Source organism: Perna viridis, chromosome 2 (genome assembly GCF_037379345.1).
Source record: "Perna viridis isolate PV_CMFRI_1.1 ecotype Kerala chromosome 2, ASM3737934v1, whole genome shotgun sequence".
In the NCBI taxonomy this organism is placed as follows: Eukaryota; Metazoa; Mollusca; class Bivalvia; order Mytilida; family Mytilidae; genus Perna; species Perna viridis.
Genome location: NC_142446.1, coordinates 2,026,166 through 2,045,360, shown reverse-complemented (window position 1 = coordinate 2,045,360; position 19,195 = coordinate 2,026,166). Strand labels below are relative to the sequence as shown.

General features: G+C 33.1%; 2 protein-coding genes and 1 pseudogene across 3 annotated transcripts in view; 2 read left to right on the top strand and 1 right to left on the bottom strand.

The window, feature by feature from the left end:
* LOC148623277 (calcium-independent protein kinase C-like) overlaps positions 1-3,577 on the bottom strand; it is a 38,724-nt gene extending 35,147 nt beyond the window's left edge. Inside the window, exons 1-2 of one of the 2 annotated variants that reach the window (XM_088565010.1) lie at positions 3,042-3,577; positions 2,792-2,855 (exon numbers count right to left, since the gene is read on the bottom strand). In XM_088565010.1, coding sequence (XP_088421136.1) covers positions 2,792-2,855; positions 3,042-3,368 — 391 coding nt within the window. In that variant the 5' untranslated portion in view covers positions 3,369-3,577. The remainder of the gene's footprint in view (positions 1-2,791; positions 2,856-3,041) is intronic. The other variant, XM_088565009.1, reaches the window with a different exon arrangement.
* A 1,854-nt stretch (positions 3,578-5,431) lies between these two features.
* On the top strand, positions 5,432-7,114 carry LOC148623276 (uncharacterized; annotated as a pseudogene).
* An 877-nt stretch (positions 7,115-7,991) lies between these two features.
* On the top strand, positions 7,992-17,634 carry LOC148623275 (iron-sulfur cluster assembly 2 homolog, mitochondrial-like). The gene is made up of 4 exons (XM_088565008.1): positions 7,992-8,094; positions 12,396-12,471; positions 13,198-13,316; positions 17,398-17,634. The coding sequence occupies exons 1-4, from the start codon at positions 8,033-8,035 to the stop codon at positions 17,570-17,572; spliced, it is 432 nt and encodes a 143-aa protein (XP_088421134.1). The 5' UTR covers positions 7,992-8,032; the 3' UTR covers positions 17,573-17,634.
* The last annotated feature ends 1,561 nt before the right edge of the window (positions 17,635-19,195 follow it).

Genomic DNA, 19,195 nt, shown 5'->3' with positions numbered 1-19,195 from the left:
CAGGAAAAAGTAAACCAAAAATTATCTAAGCATGGCCTTCAAAGCATGAGTTAGGAGTCAACATTTCAAGTTAGCACCATTCCTACATAATTATGCACCTGGAGAACTTTTAGTATCAAACATAAATAACAATAAATGTTACTAATTCAGTACAGAATGTTACTTAAAATAGAACTACAGCCTTTAACAAGTAGCTGAACCACCTTAACTGACAGACTTTATTTTAATTTGGAAAAATTATGTTGATTGAAATTAAATTACACTCCTGATAAAAGAAATCTACTTAGAACATGTTTATTGATTACTCTTTCTACCAATAAACAGAACATTCCACACATTCCATCATTGTCTAAAGTATCCTGAGATGTGAGCAAAATCATTTCCTAAACACATTATAGAAAAAATGGACAAGAACTAACTAATGGTGACTACTACCTCTTCCTGACTTTAAATGGATATATGTAAATGAATCTACCCAAATAAAAACAAACATTCATTTATTTATTCTATCCACCACATGTAATTCAAAATTATCTAGGACAAGTGTACTACTTAATGCACCCAGAATCTCAATAGAACACTACTACTTCAAGAAACAATACATCATGGCCTAACTACAGTTCAGCAGTATGCAGCTGGATATGGCCACCTTTCAAAACTATACGTGTATATCAGTTCTAGAGATGCAGATTGATATGACCATCTATTAAAACCCTTACTGATATTGACACTATATATAAGTTCTAGAGATGCAGATTGATATGACCTCCTACAAATGTATCTTACTGACACTGATATCCAAGCTTTACACATTTTAAGTTGTGATTTAATATTTGGTAAAGTGTTGGTTTGTGACACAGAGTTTATTGATATTACAAAATGTAGAGCTTAAATGAATTCACAACTATTCATAAATTATACACTAAATACTGTTAACAAGACTCCTTTAATTCCTTAACCCAAGATAGAACTATTCAAACATGTTTTCTTGACTTTGGCCATTCTCTTAGGAATACTTTCTCAAATGAAATATTTAAGATGTATAAAGTAACAAGTCTTTTTAAGCAGAGTTAATGCTTGTATTTGGCCATAACCCACAAAATAAATACTAACCTTGTTATAAAATTTTATAAAGATCAAACAACTAATATTCAACTTGTTGCACAAAAACTAGGTATCTACAGAGGATGGCAATCAGAAGATATGCACAACAACACCACCACAATACCATTACACAAAGTACGACTGCAAATTGAAAACAAGACCAATACAGGTCTGAACCTAGGTCACCAACATATTTTAGACAGCATATAAGTGTTTTCAATATGTATGTAAACACTAAGCAAGTAAAAACAGTTTGGGTTATAAATTTCCATATGTAATGTCATTATAATGGCATACAGTACAACGCTGAAAAAAAGGCTGTGTTCTACAGTACATGCTAAAAATGAAGGAAAAAAATTATAAACTTCTCCATATACAGTAAGGAGGTGCATATCTTCAATATGTATTAGGGGTGTAATGATTCCACTGCCACGATCCAATACATATCACTATTCTTGGCTAACAATCCAATTTGTATCGCTATTTTTACAGATGTCTGATTTGTGTCATTTCATTTACATTTCAACCAATTATGAAAAAAAATGTCACTTACTTACGTCCATAGGTAATGATTGCCTTCATCTCTAAAACTTTTAGCAACTTTTAAGTAGCAGTCTTTGTAAGAGTCATGCACATTCTGTAAAATGTGATACACCCCAAAATAGGCTACACATTTTCATTTTTGTTACGAAGTTGCTTTATAGGCCTTTATGATGAAATGTATAATTATTCATTCCAATCTCTCTGATCTTAGTAGATCATTCACATCGAAAATTCAACAGTTTCTATTGTATTTTAGTGTCATTTACAGAGTTATCTCTCTTAATTTTGAATTCAACAGTGCATTCTGTATAATTTTTATCTCTCAAGAACAAGGTGTCAATGGAAAGCCACATAATATTTTCTGTTTACTTAAAAATTTTCAACAAAATATCAAAAATAAAAATATATATGCTGTCCAACCATTAATTACTTTTTGTGTGATTCTTAGCTTGAGTACTTCATTCAATGCTCAAAACAGCATATAAATCGGCTTGTGATAAAGCAACAAAATTTTAGCTGTCATTACACCATTTTTAACTTCTGTTTAAGCTAAATGAGAATTGGATCAGAATCGAAAACAGTCCCAGTATAGATTTCCAAAGTAAATTAAAAAGATTGTAATGCACAGATGCACCATTCTCTCATTGCAGCTGGATTACTTCAATCTGACTTAAATGTACCATATCTAACGGTACATGTATGTTATAGGCACAAATGTACCATATCTACTGGTACATGTATGTTCTAGGTACAAATGTACCATATTAACTGGTACACGCATATTGTAGGTACAAATGTACAATAATACAGTAGAAACTTTAACTTGCACTAATGTACATTAAAAATTAAAAATCAAGATGGGCCCTCATAAATGTACATTTTTCATACCTTATCCACTAAAACAAACAACATAAAAATACACTGTTGAATGAAACAACATGTATAAACAGAATCAGCTCATTAACATACACACATGGGATGTTACTATTATTCAGTCTTTTACACTCTAAAGCAGTAAATCTCATCAAATAATATCATAAAACACATAATTTATATGCAAACATTCTGCCTTACAAATGCACAATGCATTTTTTATGTTTGCAGAATTTAGGACAGAATGTATGTTAATTATATGGGTTTATACCTTCAGTAGATTCTCCATTAAGTTGTAAGGTAACATGGATCTTCCCTTTCGGCTCCAAATCAATCTGAAATTTATAAATGAATAGAAAGTTTGATGCAAAGTGTGTTTTTTTCTAATAATTATGCATTTACAGATCTGACTGATTACAAATTTGTGTATTCCAGAAGTCATCCATCTTGAAATGTTTATATCAACTTTTGGGTCCAGCAGCAAAAAAAAATAAACACAAAAGTCTAACTACTATACTTACCCACATGTCTCTAGTTTTCTGGTCCTTTATTTCGTCGAATGAAATAAAACAATTTGCAACAAATTCGTCCGGCGGAATAGCAGCATCATGGAAAACTGTAAGTCCTATCGTTTGGCCATTATGGACTTCCGTCTGAAAATCTTCGTTCCAAACAGGCTTTAATGTTTTGGGCTTTGTTGAAGTTCTGTACACATGAATATCGTCTATATCTATCGATATATACGGGTCAATTAATTGAACAGCTAAATGTCGAGTAGCACAATCAGTAGGTCGTAGATCCACTGCTTCGCAGATTTTTAATTTCATTGATCCATTGAAAGATGCCATTTTGGGTATTTTGATGGCATTTAAGCTACTAATCCATCATGATTTTATGAAATCGTACCACAAAGAAACCGTGTCATGGCTAAATGATCGCCTTAATTGTTGTTAAGTTGTAAAATAATCATCCGTTATGTGCACTGTTAATTTCACGGAAGTTCTTACAATACTAATGGGAAAGGAATATATGCAGGTGTAGGTGTTACGCATGCGCTAAAATTGCAATTAGTGACCTTCAACTTTTCAATACACAAATAAGTTATCGGCTACATCAGGCGAAATCAAATAACAACTGATCAAAATTGTACAACAAAAGTTGTTTTGTTTTCATTTATTTTTTTCTTCCATGAAAAAAGACAGTCACATTAATAAAAAGTTGACGCTTTGCAACATTGCTTAATATCCAGCCCCACGTGAAGGGTGCTTTCACCGGGACAGTGCCGGTGGTTTCTTTGACGTTCGCGTTTTACATGTTACTCAAAGCGTCTATAGTTACGTTTCTCCTTCATAATTAACCAGAGACATGATGATAAAAATAATAAAATATATGAACAATTATCATTTTTTATATAGATATAATATGGGGGTAGGCATTGGCTAAATCATCGAGCACCAAGAGCTTTATCATACATGTACCGTCTGTGCGAGACTCATAAAAATAAAAAAAAAGACAGTACAAAAAGGGGGGGTCTACCCGGATGAAAATGTTTGCATCGCAAATGCAATATTTTTGGCTACTTTTGATACCTCGTTGAGGCAAAAAAAAATTTTTTAAAGTTTTTTTTTTATTCTACGAACTTCTTCTTTCTACAGAACGAAGAAAACTGACATATGTATGTATCATCATATAGCCCAATGTCTCAACTTTACAATAGTAGCAAAACAGTTGCGGTAATACTTAGGGTTTTGCGGTAAAATGGAAAAAGTGTACCTCTACCCCGCCGAAAAAAATCACTTAAATTGGCATATTTCTCAATATCAAAACCCCTCGAGTATTTTTGTTTTAATCAAAATGGCTTATTTGATAATTTCTGTTTAGCATTTATCACAATTTATACTTCTTAGATTCTTTTCATAAATTTTGGCGATTTTCGTAGTCAGATGTTATCAAAAAATGCAAAATTAACATAGACTTCTATCAACTTCTAAGGTTCAAATTGGGCGAGAACCCACGGTAGCGGGAGCAGCATCAAACAGGAGAAATCGCCCGGGACTAAAGTCAAGCCGAACATATGATATCAGAGAGTTGCTGTCACCAGTTCATCTTGAAAACAACTTTTATACCTTTGAGAGTCAACACCCCGGCTGTGACGCAGACTAGAATCCCTGGACAGTGAACATGTACCTGTGTCTCAGATGTCAGTTTCCACATATTTAAACGGCCCTTTTGAGGGCCATCTGGATATTTCAAAAGGATTCTTAGCATGATAGTTGAATTAAGATTGAATAAAAACAATCTTGATAAAAAAATATTCTTGCCCCTCATATTATTACCTACCTATACATGTACATGACCATGTAGTCAGAATAGCATATTTACTGATTTCTACAAAAAAGTCACTAAAGTCCTTTGAATACATGCATACATGTATATAGAAAGTGACAGCTTTCAAAATGTAACATTGTGTGCTACAAGTATTTCCTACGTGTGTATTAAGGCAAAGCAATTCAAACGTCAGTTGATCTTTTTCGTTTTCTCTCATGATCCTTTGTTAATACAACAAAAGGCATAAATATCTAAAAACAATGAAACATGGGTCTGTGTATTTAGCCGTACGGTGTTGTGAGCATTTCTCACCCCCTATCCCCCTGCATGTATTTGAACTGAAAGACTTGTCCATTTGGTAAAATCTTTGTCAGTTACCCGAAACGTTGATAATTAATTTTCATTAGCATCGCTTCGTAACTGTTTTAATATGAAAAGTCGCTGACGGCAGTGAATTAAATGACTGCATGTGCAATACTTAGTGATTTCATATGCACCATGCACAACTTGTAGTTTTGGTGTCTTCTGGCTATTCCAACATTTTAAAAATATATATTCTGGATATTCCTACATGCAGAGAACAATGGATGTTGTTTTAGTAGGTTTTGTTGTTTTAGTTATTATTGCCTAATTAATTTTACAGGTAAATTTGGGATTTAACATTGGATTTAAACATTTTATTACCAAAATTATAATGTGTTTTAGAGAAATGTGGGACTATTTTTGCCAAATTTACAACCTTTTCCTTGGTAATAAATAAATAAAAGATAGACTTAAAATGTTGAAATATTGGAAAAAAGATACTCGTGACTGCCGTGCCACCATCAATACTCTCAATAGCCTACCTACCAAGATAGCCGGTAACCACAACCACCAGCCAGACCCAACCAAATTCAGAGTTGACACAATACTCCAAACTATGAAAGACAGAGCTAGAGACGAATACCCACCATCTATGAGGAATAGTTAATAAAACTTCGCAACAGAGAATGAAATGACTACATTCAACAACGTTAGTTCAACAGATACCCACCTTCCAGTCATGTAAAGACCAGTTCTACAACCAGCGACACAAGACACTACCCGCACTACCTACTTCACTAGCAGACCTAAAACTACAAGGAGAATGGACAGAGACTACTACGGGACAGCAATTCCCACTCACCGACAACACCAACGGACGCATACTACTCTTCAGTACTCGACAGAACCTTACCCATCTTGCCGCAGTATGGTATATTTTATGCTTGCCCTACTCTTTTTTACCAGCTCTACACTTTCCATGCCATGGTTGACGGTGTAATGTTTCCACTCGTGTAAAGTCTACTACCAGGAAAAGATCAACCCGTTTACACAAGACTACTGACCTTACTACTAGACGCTTGCCAGAATTTCAACATCAGACTCTAACCAACCACACCCTTTCTTGACTACGAAGTAGCCATCAGAAATGCAGCAAGTTTTCCCAGTTATGATAATATTTCTCGTTTGTTATATCTGTATAGAATCTTTCAGAATTCATAAAAAACTAATGTATCGGAGAGCACTGAAGCAAAAACAAATTAAACATTAATATAGATAATTTGAATTTTCAAACATGATTATTAATAATTATGTTTTAATAAATGTAAATTATTATGACTTTAAATTTATCTAGCAATAACTTTAATGTATGTTTTTTTGTCTATTTTAGGAATCAACATCAGAGGCTGCTTCTTTCACTATACCCAATGCATCTGGAGGAACTCACAGAAACATGGTTTGCAGGTACCCTACAAGGACAACGACGACATCCGTACCCTAGTAAGACATGCTGCTGTACTGCCGTTATTGCCACTCGACACAGTTGAAGACGTTTGGTTCCATGCACTAGAGGACATCGAAGACATCAACATACCAACACTTCCATTTACTGACTACGTTACCAGTTACTGGATAGATGGAAACCGTGACCTGTGGAACCACCATGCAACAGAGGGACCAAGGACTACCAACCATCTTGAGGGCTGGCACGGGAAACTAAAGAAACTGGTGAAAGTTCCGCATCCTAACATCTTCAACATGGCGAAACTACTAAAGCACGAAGAAGCTGTCCATGCCTGCATCTTGCTCCAGTACCAAGCCGGTGGTAAACTTGTCCCAAGGAAACGCAAATACCGAGAGATCGACTCCAGACTGACAACACTAAAGACTCGTCTACAGAACCAGAAACTCACACCAGTCCAGTTTGCTGAGGCTGCTTCTCATATTTTGCATCTAGAGTAGACTTGTGATCTTTTGGTTAGTGCTTGAACTGTTGTGCTTTGTATGTTTTATTTATGTATTTATTGTATGATTCTTTTAAACAAATAATGAGTACTTTAACTTTATTTACTGCTTTTTCATTTATTTACAATGTTATCAGCGCTTGAATATTATATACTGATAAAGTGTGTACTATCAATGACTTATTGTTATCATGAATATTGAATTCTGTTCAACAAAAATGAATTTAGATTAACAAAATTTATAACAAACTACAAATTTTCATATTTTTATGTTCTATAATTAGATTTCTCATTAAAATTTTCCGACATTGTAAAAAAGTGTTGAAAACAACATTTCTTTAAATAAACTAATGATTTAGGACATTTTGTGGCTGCTGGTAGTTCATTCCAAATTAAATGGAACAGACTTGTATAAAAAATGTATTTCAAAAAAAAAAAAAGAAAGAAAGAAAGAAAAGAAAAGGAATTTGCCATTGCTTGATGAAGACTTGTATAAAAATGTATTTCAAAAAAAAAAAGAAAGAAAGAAAGAAAAGAAAAGGAATTTGCCATTGCTTGATGAAGACCTTCAACTGTACGATTAAAACATTCTGTTAATAATCCATTGACAATTTTGTATACAATATAGATTTTTGTTAATTTACTCGATCAAAAAATGATAACCATGTTTAAGTGGAAGACGAAACAGAATAATTACAATGTATTATAATTCTAGCGACTCTTTTTGACAATGTTATTTATTTTTTGTAAACGAGAACTTCTGTGTGATAAATTGTTTATTTGGTGGCGATGCGAAACTGTTTCGTTTCGTTGTTGTCATGTTTTGTTTCGTTTCTAATTATCTCATACAGAAAGCGAGGTACGAGTTATCGAAGATACGAATTGACATACATAGTTTAGGGACGGATAATAGCGCAATGACATCTCGAGTGCTCAAAATACTTGCTTTAGTATCAAGAATTTCTCACAGAAAGAGTGGGTATGTTTATCAATTATCTCAGAAAAATACTGGAAGAAAGATACAATTTATATATAATGTTTGTCAAATGAAATAAAAACTTAGAAATGACTCCGTCTTTAAAGAATTACCAATTTGAAAAAAAAATCTCAATTCATGGTGCAAATATAAAATTAAGTTTGCTTTATTTCCCCAAAAAATTAAGTCGCCCTCCCGTTACCCTATACATTTGTTTCTTGTGAAATATGTGAATTCAAACGACCATAACTTCCAACAAAATTCAGCAGATGAATAATTCCTGGTGTCACAGATGATTTATTTCATATATTTTTCTCATATATTCATTTATATTATTTCACAATCATTGTCATGTTTGTTTCATATATATTTATATTCATATACATTCATATCTCATTTGACTTGACCCGCAATGACTTGGTGTTTTCTTACACGTAGTAAAATCTATATGCACGACTAACTTTGCATGATTTCACCCGTGAAAAGTTGTAGTTTTACGGGTACTAACTTTTCACTATTATTCTTGGTTATACTGTCTTTTTGTATAAGGTCACTGTATTATTACACGGCTGTTGTATTTTCAAGTATTTATGCTATAATATTCTATTTGACTCTCGGAGGTTGTTATTTCAATTTGGATAGATATTTAATTACGGTCAGTTATATTTACGGTCTGGTCATATTATTCATATTGCCTTTTCTGTAATATTCACCGTAGAAAATTGTATTTGCAGGTGTTTAAGTGATTCTTCCTGTTGTTTATGAATTAAATTGTTGTATTTTCAGTATTGAAAATAGAAGTATGTGATCATCCTATCAAGACTTATAGCAGTTGTACAGCCATTTTGTTAATTCATCACTTGGTCCCAAATACACTGCAACACTGGTAAAATGCAAAACTACATAAAATGTTCTTGCTGTATACAAAGTTTCATGAATTCAGTTTGATCAGTTGTTTCATGGGTATTGCGGTCTCTAGATGCACAACGGACAAACAAGAACATAACAATCTTATTCGGGTTATGAATGGTATTACTTTATGAAGACCAAGGAGTTACAAGTACATATATTTAACTCCTTGTGAAGACCTGTGAATATTTCTGTTAAGACCTCTGGATAATTCCTTGTCAAGTATTCTGAATATTTTCATTAAGACTTGAGTATTCCAATGAAGACCTTTGAATATTTCCATGAATACCTGACTATTTTCGTGAACGCCTGAATATTTTTATGAGGCCCTCTTTATATTTCAATGAAGACCTTAATATATTTCTGTGAAGATCTGAATATTTTTTGAAAAGTGAATAAGAATAATGTATTTATTTTTTTTTAATTAATCAACAAACTTTGCAAGAAATATCTGATTGTTCGTGCCCTAATAAAAACTGATGTCTCAGTACTTTACCTAGTAACATCTAAAAGCATAAGGAAATATGTTAAAAGTTAAATATAGGAGTCTTTGTGAGTATTATTAATCAATTTGGTTGGATTTTCTCATGTATTATTGTCACTTAATGAAAAAATTATCAATTCAAGTTGGTTGGAATTAAGGCAGTACTTAAAAACAAACATGGATAAACTGGTTAAATAATATATGTTTAGTGTAATGTTTTGTTATTGAAAGTCATCCATGATAAAACTTATTGTTAAATGATAACCTGGCAATTATTTATGATTTTTTCTAGGATAACATTTAACCATGAAATAATATACTGGATAAAAATAATCTGTAAAACATCCCATTAAAATAATATACTGAATACTAATTAAAAAAAGTGGCCTGGATAGTAATTGATGTCTAAAAAATATTCTGGATACTATTCTTATATAAAAAAATATCTTGGAAAACATGCCGTATCAAAAACTGTCCGAATTATAAACACCTAACTTTGTGAACTCTTTTTACTTCTCAAAGAACCTAACCCCACTTTTTACACAGTAATAGTAACCCTAAAGGAAATCCTTTCAGACGCATGAATATTTAATCATGATAAGATTGTGTGTATGGAAATGATTTAACAGCCATGGAAAAAGTTTAAGTATCTGGGGATTAAATTTGATATTAAGTTGTTTCAGGTGGAAAGTATTTCACAGAGGATACTATTAGATGTCACATTCTTTGTTACAAAAAATCTGAATTTGTGATTACACCAGAAACAGGTTGCACTGGAAACCGGTAAAACCACTATGTGGGGGGTGGTAAAGGAGGGCTATGTGCACTGAAGAACAGTGAATAAAAAATGATTTTACAATGCATTGAAAATAATTTTCCGCAATCCTGGTGCACTGTAACTAAGGCGAACATATTTTTATAAGTTCATCTGCTTTTGAAAGTCATATGCATGATTCAGTCATTTAAATGAAATATTATACTAGTATTGTACAAGTTTAAGGTTGTCAACTTTTCCAAAAAATGTCAGTTCAAATTATGGTGTCACAATCTCAGCCATGAGGACAAAATTATTTTCTGGATTTATAATTTTGTAAAAATTTGATCATGCACATAAAATAATAAAAATAAAACAATAAATAAATATGAATGAAAACACTGCACAATGACACCCTTTTGCATGGATGAACAGGAAATAAAAAACCCAAACCTGATGAATAGAAAATAAAAAAAAATGCCGAAAACGGTACACAAAAATATGCCTTAACCGCCCAGTTGTATAACAGGGAATGGTCACTCCTTACATAGTGTTAAGGGTATCTGTGTCTCCCAAGCCTTTAATCTAGAGAACTTAATTCATATGAGGTTAACATGTCTCGTGCATATTACACAAAAGAGAAATTATTTAGAATTTTAGTTATATACAATATAAAGACATATTGACAATGACAATTTTTAAAATGTCAGTCATGAAAAACACCCACCAATTTGAAAAAAAAATATATTATTTTGACTTTGCACCATCAAAATGAAGGAATTTGGGTAAATTGACTTAAAGTGCACTTAAAATGAACATTTCAAGGGCAGATAACTCTTGTCAAAAACTTTCTTTTTCTAACATTCTGTTGAAAAATTTCTTAACAAACCCAACAATGCAGAGATAAATAGTGGTCTTCTCCAATACAGAAAAACATTCTTGAGCGAAATTAAATTGTCACATCAGTGGGTTTTGACATGCATGTTTCTGATTGTTTCCATTTTGCCTGATTCTTACAAAAACTTACAAAAACCTTCTTTTAAGTTATGATGAAAATTCTGTTCTAAAAACACAAAAATATTATATCATGTGAATGTAAAAATTTACTTGTAAAAATCAATAAATAGAACTTAATTAGTTGATCAGTAATTGCCTCATGGAAAATAAGTGAAAATAGTCAACCTCTAACTATTAATTAAATATTATTATGCAATGAAAATACATCATTTCAAAGAGGATTCTTAATCAGTCTTTTAGTTTGTACATTTAGTAAAGTCAAAATGTTAAACAATCAGGCAGACACAATGATTAACAGCTAACAGGAGTATATTTTTGATCATGGAAATGTTTATATTTCTTTCTCAAGGCGCCCCATGCAGGTCCGGGTGATAAAAGAATAGCCCTGCAGCAGTGCTAAGCTTGTCGTAAAAGGCGACTAAATAGTGCTCAGATCCCTAGCCGGGGGCTAGGGCGCTCTGCCCATAGAGCAACTGGGTTGTGTACCCCAGGTGGTGGAATGGGGTACCCCTGGCGTGTTACATGCTGGGGTTGTCAGGCTATAATACGGAAAACCTGAACGCAAAGATGCCACGTTCCTCGCACGTTAAAGAACATTACTGTGGTATTCTCCCTGAGTAGGAACCATAGGGCTCCGCCACAGGAGGCTAAATTGCCCGACCCTACCCACCTCTCCCTATTTCCAGTGGCAATCAAAATTTTTCAACCCTATTGTCCTTGTGTCCCATCCCTTTTTCATTTCATGTTCATTTTATCATCAATTTCATGTTCATCGTCTGAATATAGCTGAAATATTGCTGCTCGGACGTTAAACCCCAACAAACAAACAAACTTTCTCAAGGCATATGTACTTTGTTAGTCATTATTTTATTACTGTTCATATTAGCACATGTATTGAAAATACCCCTAACCTGCAGAGTTTTCTTTTCTGTTTGAAATTAATTTCAATTAAATAGCTGCAGTAGTTTTCACAAGCACTCATTGAAAAAACTTTAAAAAAAAGATAATTTTTGGTAATTTGTCTAAAAAGACCTAATTTTGAACAGTTAAATATGAAATTTACAAGACATTTTTTTCTTCTTTGCAAATCCCATACATAATATACTGGTGCAGAATGATTGAGATTGAGTTATGTTTCAGGGTCTTTATAACACGAAACTGTTCCTCAATCAGGCCTACTGAAGAAGTTTTACGTCTCAGTCAGAGTGCCATCAATGTAAGTTTTCTGGATCAAATAGCTGATTTAAGTTGATATGTTTGTAAGGCAGCAAGTTTATGAATGCAAGATATTTAGAAATATCATCTGTGACAGGAACAAAAAATGAAAGCTGCCTAGTCATTAGCTCACCTTTACCACAAGCACTTTTCTGATGTCTGGACACAATGTACAGATCTCTGAAATTTTATCACACTTTTCTGTAGGGGCATACCCCCAAAGGAAGTCAAGATTAATTTTTTGGGGTCGTGAAATGAATCGGTTAGTAATTAAGGGACAAACACAACCGGAAACAAGCACTTCCCTGATGTTTCAACCATTGTTTGATTTCTGTGATATTTTACCTCAAGGTGCTGTACCACCAAAGGAATGTTGGGATTAATTTTGGTACAGAAAGGAAATTTCAGTTTATGATTGGAGCCTATTATAAGGCTTGCAAATATTTAGTTGTAGGACTGCTCTCTGTACAAGCTAATGCCTTTGAAAGGTGAAAAATAATATTTATGTTATTATCTTTAAACATTAATCAGACACCATATGTAGATAAAAAAACATTTTAGATTTAAAAAATAACTTTCAATTGATAAATAGATTCTGATCATAAAGATTCACAACAGTCTCCAGTTCTGCTGGATGAGATTACTATTTCTAATGTTTCCAGGTGAGCTATTGAAGGATCTGTATCCAGAGTCTCTTGTTTGAAAGGATTTTTAAATTATTTTTCAGCGACTAAGAACTATAAATGAGGATGATGGAACTTTTCTGAGAGTGATGGTTGAAGGTGGTGGATGCTCAGGCTTTCAGACAAAATTTGAATTTGATACAAAAATAAATGAAGATGATATGTAAGTTTTTGTAACTATCAGATAAAAAAAATGTTCACCAGCAGTTGCAATGTCCTCATATTTTCAATTCATACAGTCATAAATATTGCAAATTTTGGAATGCTGTACATGTTTCAATGAGTAACCTCTCATCACCAGCATTAGAATCTAATACTTAGTATGTTCAAGATTCAAAAGTTCAACATTCACCATACCTTTTCTCATTATATGTACAAGAAGTACCCTAAACCAAAAAATATCCAATTAAGAAAAATAGTATAAGGTATTATACTAAAGAGTAATCAAGGGAACCAAGGTTATAGCGGTAATCAAAAGAATGTAGTCCAGGGACAAAGATCAGACATGGAAAACAGACATACACAACAAAGAACATGAAGTAACTAAAATCATACATACAAAGTAACAAAAGTAAATGAGCAACTCGGACTCCACTAAAAACTGGGAGCATGGACCAGGTGCACCGGTAGAGTAAGCTTTTCTAGAAACACCAGCCGAGTTGCTCATAAATAGTCAAGTCCGGGGGAGACAAACGAGGGAAGGAAAACTATGACCCGTTGAATAAATCAGTTCTCATGGTGCTGATGGATACACCCTTACAATCCACGAGTTCATGATAACGACCATAAAACTTCTGTAGTGATGACTTCGATCTTGTAGCAACATAACCTTGTTCCAGAAGCCTATTTGTTAGAGTTCTAGTGCAATACAAAAAGTCTGCACTTAGTTCATACAGATCTACAGTTATCATTTTTGCTCATATTGCGTCATTTGTGACATCATACAACTTTCAGTTACTATATCGCAATGTGCATTACCTCATATTATTGTTTACCTTTCCACAGACATTTTATGTTAAATTGATTTTCATTGTTGCTTCTCACCCGGATTGGCTAGACGATACCCGCTAAATATGAATGAGTGATGTCAGGGGTTTGAGGGGGCGAGGGTGGACTCAAAACCCTGACTTGGGAGGATGATTACAGGTGAAATGAAAGCAAATATAAAATTCTATGAATTTCCCTTTTTTATGAAAAACTCATAATTGTCTCATTTAAACTGAAAAAAAACTCGCCTAAAATGAGAAGATATGACAGATACATCGATATTTAAAACAGTAGTGCCCAACATGTCTATTGTACACCGTTGATATGCCAAAAATTAACATTTTAGTTCATGTTGAGGTATTTTTGTTCTTGGGTAGGGGTTGCAATTTTTCACCTAATTTGACTTGGAAAAGTTCAAATATTGATTACTTGGGTTCGTTTGGAAGCTAAGACACTATATTAATGTACCATATCACACAAAAGCTTGTTTAAACTACGGTATTCTGAAAAAATGACAATAACAGGTGATATAGAAGAAATTCTGAATTTCTGAAAATTCCCCTCTTTACAATTTTATTTTATTGTAATTGTAACCCCATAAAGAAAATCGAATCGCCTGAATTAATCAGATATGTTTGGTATATCATCTTAATTATGAATGCCTGAAATATGAGTTTTACGGTGTCGGTATGCTGTGAATTGAGATTCTGTTTGATACTGAGACCAGTTTTCTAGGAGTAGGAGTAATATTTTTAACATTTTTTGTTAAAACTCATTCTTGAAAATTACTTTTTAGTTGTTTATTTATGTAGGAAATTAAATTGTCTATTTTCGCTTTTTTGGATAAACTCTGACTACAAAAATCCCCAAAATTCATCAATAGAACCCCAGAAGTATTAATTGTGATAATACCAAACAGAAAATACCAAATAAGCTATTTTTTAATTGAAGCATAAATACTCTAGGAGTTTTGACATGGAAAAATATGTCAATTTAAGTGATTTTTCGGTGGGGTAGGGTTAATTTTTTTTATTTTGCCACAACAATATGGTAAGTGTTACCGCAACTTTCTTGGTACCATTGTAAAGCTGAGACATTGGGCTACATGATGATACATAAATATATGTCAGTTTACTTCGTTTTGTAGAAAGAAGAAGTTTCGAAAAATGAAAAAAACCATTAAAAATGGATTTTTGCCTCAAAGAGGTATAAAAAGTAGCCAAAAAAATACAAAATTGCTTCAGTTTAATTTTTTGGCAACAAAAAGATTCATAAATGAGAGGTAAAAGGGTACCTGAAAATCATATTTTGGTTGATGTTTTTCTCAGCCCACAAACTATAGTTGAATATTGCAATTGTAGATTTCATTCATATACATAGATATGCAAATATGTCCCCTAAAAAGTCTCTTGCAACATTTCCCGTTAAATTTGGGGCAGGTCCAGGAATGCCACCTGTCAAATATAGTAGAGACTATGCCTTGTATTATAGAGAATTAACTTCATTTAATAATGTCTTTAATAATAAATATAAAAAGTAACACATACTTTGATATAGTACCCAAACCACAAATTTTGGTAACCCGGATATGTACATTTGAATTTTCATAGAAAAAATTAGGCTTTTTTATGAGTATGGAAAATAAATGATCGAGCCAAGGTTATGATGAAAATAAATAATCTGACTTTCACCAGGCTGGAAATAAAATTTCTGATCTGAAAAAAATTGCCAGGCCCCCCCTAAGAACCTAGTAGTATTTTGCTGTTGTCTTCATTGTCCTTAGACACTTAATATCCAGACAATAAGTCGAGTATAAGTGTACAGATCTTTATGAAATTAAATCACAAGGTGCCATACCACAAAAAAAAGCCAGGAATTGATTTTGGGGGTTGTGACTTAAACCATTTAGGAATAAAGGGCAAAAAGGGGCCAGAAACTAGTATTTTCATGATGTACGAATAATAATAACTTGAGTTAATGTGAACGGATCTCTTTGTAATTGTACCACAAAGTGTCATACCACAAAAAGAAGGTTGGGATTGATTTTTGGGGTTGTGACTTAAATTCCTTTAGGAATTAAGGACCAAATGGATAGAAACAAGCATTTTCATGATGCCCAGACAATAACTGAATGTGAATAGATCTCGTTGAAATTGTACTACAGGAAGTCATACCACCAAAGGAAGGCTCTGATTAATTTTTTGAGGTATTACTTATAAATTAGGTTCCAAAAACAAGCATTTTCATGATGTCTTGGCAATAACTTATTTATTGTGATTTGATCTCTTTGAAATTGTTGTACAAGGTACCTTACTAGAAAGGATTGCAAGGATTGATTTTGGGTATTGTGACTTGAACTGATTAATTTTTCTGATGTCAAGATAGTGAATTAATTGTACCAAAGTTGCCATACCTCCAAAAGAAGGGAGGCTTGGATTGATGAAGAGGGTGCGTAATGAGGAATAAGGAGGCGAAAAGGGGCCAGTGCAATTTGGGTCAAATTCTTATTTTGTGTCAATTATTTGATTGCACCAAGATTCAGAGCGGTATCAAGTTTGAACGGTGTCTCCATACTAGTCCAAAATGTTCAGGGTTTGACCTCTGCAGTCATCTAGCTGCACCCCGTGAAGCAGTTTATTTGAATTGAAGCACAAGGTGAAATTCCACCAAAGGCAGGCTTGGATTTATTTTTGAGGTGGTGACTTGAACTATTTAGGAATTAGGGACAAAAATGTGAAATGAGAACAAGCATCTTATTATTTATTTATTAAGCATCTTCTTGATGTCCAGTCTGTCTTGAGTACATGTGGAAGTGAATGAATTTGTTTGAATTCATACTGTAAGGTGATATACCAGTAAAGGTAGGCTGAGATTGATTTTTGGGGTTGTGACTTTAACTGATTAGGAATGAGTGGCCAAAAACCTTAAAAGAGCCAAAAAAAATATTTTCCTGATGTCTGGATGATGACAATTTTACAAGGTGCTTTACACCCAAAGAAAGATTAGGATTGATTTTTGTGGTTGTGGAATAAGGGGCCAATAAGGATTCACTTTTATTCTAGTCAAATTCTTATCCTGTTTCAAATGTCTCATCATAATTCCAAATCAAAACTGTATCAAGCTTGAATTGTGTGTATATACTGGCCCAAACTGTTAAGGGTTCAGCCTCTGCTGTCATATCAAGCTGTGTGCTGCAAAACATTTTATTTTTAAAAATTATTTAATGGTATTGATGCATGTGACATTTATATTTTTAGTGTGTTGGAAAGAGATGGTGTAAAGATTGCTGTTGACAATGACTCTCTAGAATTCATCCGAGGATCCACTATTGACTTTCATGAGGAATTGATACGTAGTGCATTTGCTGTAGTAAACAATCCTCAAGCTGAACAAGGGTGTTCTTGTGGAGCCTCATTTGCATTAAAACTGTGATAATTATGTACATACATGTATTTGCTGCCTTTTGTTATTTATTCATTAAACATTAATGTTGATGTTCCATGGAATTGCATTTGTTTGACAAGCTGTTGTTATTTAAGGATGTTTAAACTGTTATTAAATTTAAGCAATGTAAACAAGATACTAGTGAGAGAGTACCAGTAATCAAGGGAACCAAGATTCTAGCGAAAATCAAAAGAATGTAATCCAGGGACAAAGACCAGACATGGAAAACGGACATACACATCAAAGAACATAAAATAACTAAAATCATACCTACAAATCAATAAAAGTACACAAGCAGCTTGGACTTCACTAAAAACTGGGAGCATGGACCAGATGCACTGGTAGGGAAAGCATCCTCTGCTTTTCTAGGAACACCTGCAGAGTTGCTCATAAAAAGTCGTATGATGAAAGAGAAAAGAAAAACTATGAACAAATTGGTTCTCTTAGTAAACTATGCAATTTCAATCCTACTGGATACCAGATTTTCTGCAGGGCTAAAATATTGATAAGTTTGATCAAATCACCTTAAGTGGTATGATTTGAGATTGCACAAAAATAAGAAAGATAGCAATACAGTAAGATTGTCAAATTAGGTATGGTCAGATTTTGTTGAAATTAACATTACAGAAGTTGTATTGTCTTCCATCACAATTTAATCCATAAAGTTTCTATCTCGCAGGTGAGAAAAATATTTTCAGTTAGCTTTCACATATAAGTGGAATCATGACTCAGTTGTGATAAACAGGTGCTACTGGTGGAGCAGGACTTACTTACACAAGGAAAATGCTAGTTATGTATTAAAACATATAGAAAGAGTAATCGAGGGAACCAAAATTATAGCGGAAATCAAAAGAATGTAATCCAGGAACAAAGACCAGACATGGAAAACAGACAATCACAACAAAGAACATAAAGTAACTAAAATAATACATACAAAGTAACTAAAGTAAAAGAGCAACTCGGACTCCGCTAAAAACTAGGAGCATTGACCAGGTGCACCGGTAGGGTAAGCCTCCTCCGCTTTTCTAGGAACAACCGCCATGTCACTCATAAAAGTAAAGTAACAATCCACATGTTCATGATGACGACCATAAAACTTGTTTAGGACCAATATGGAAATAAAAGTTTTTGTGTCAATAAAGTCACAAGGAAACAAATTCAAAATGATATAAAAACCATACATTTTCATATGTCAAGTCTTATTGAAAATATATTATTACCATATGGTTTTTATTTACTTATTTTTTAGTCCTAAACATGTATTCTTCATGGTAGTCCTAAACATATGAAAAACACATGAGAAACATATGTTACAATATTTCCTCTGTCTCCTTCCACTGACATCAGTGGGAGTTCATATTGTAGCTGCTTTAGTTATTTGTGTTGTTTTCCTCATCTTTTATATGTAATAGATTTCATTCTGTTCACAACATTTATCAATGATGGACTTGACGAAGTCAATACATTATATATCGACCTGTTCAGATTATATTGCCTGAGGACAAAGTCTGAGGTCAATATAATCTAACAGGTCCATATTTATAACATATTGACTGAGTGAGAGTTCTTAATATATATATAACATATGTAGATAATGTGTTTTCTTTTTGT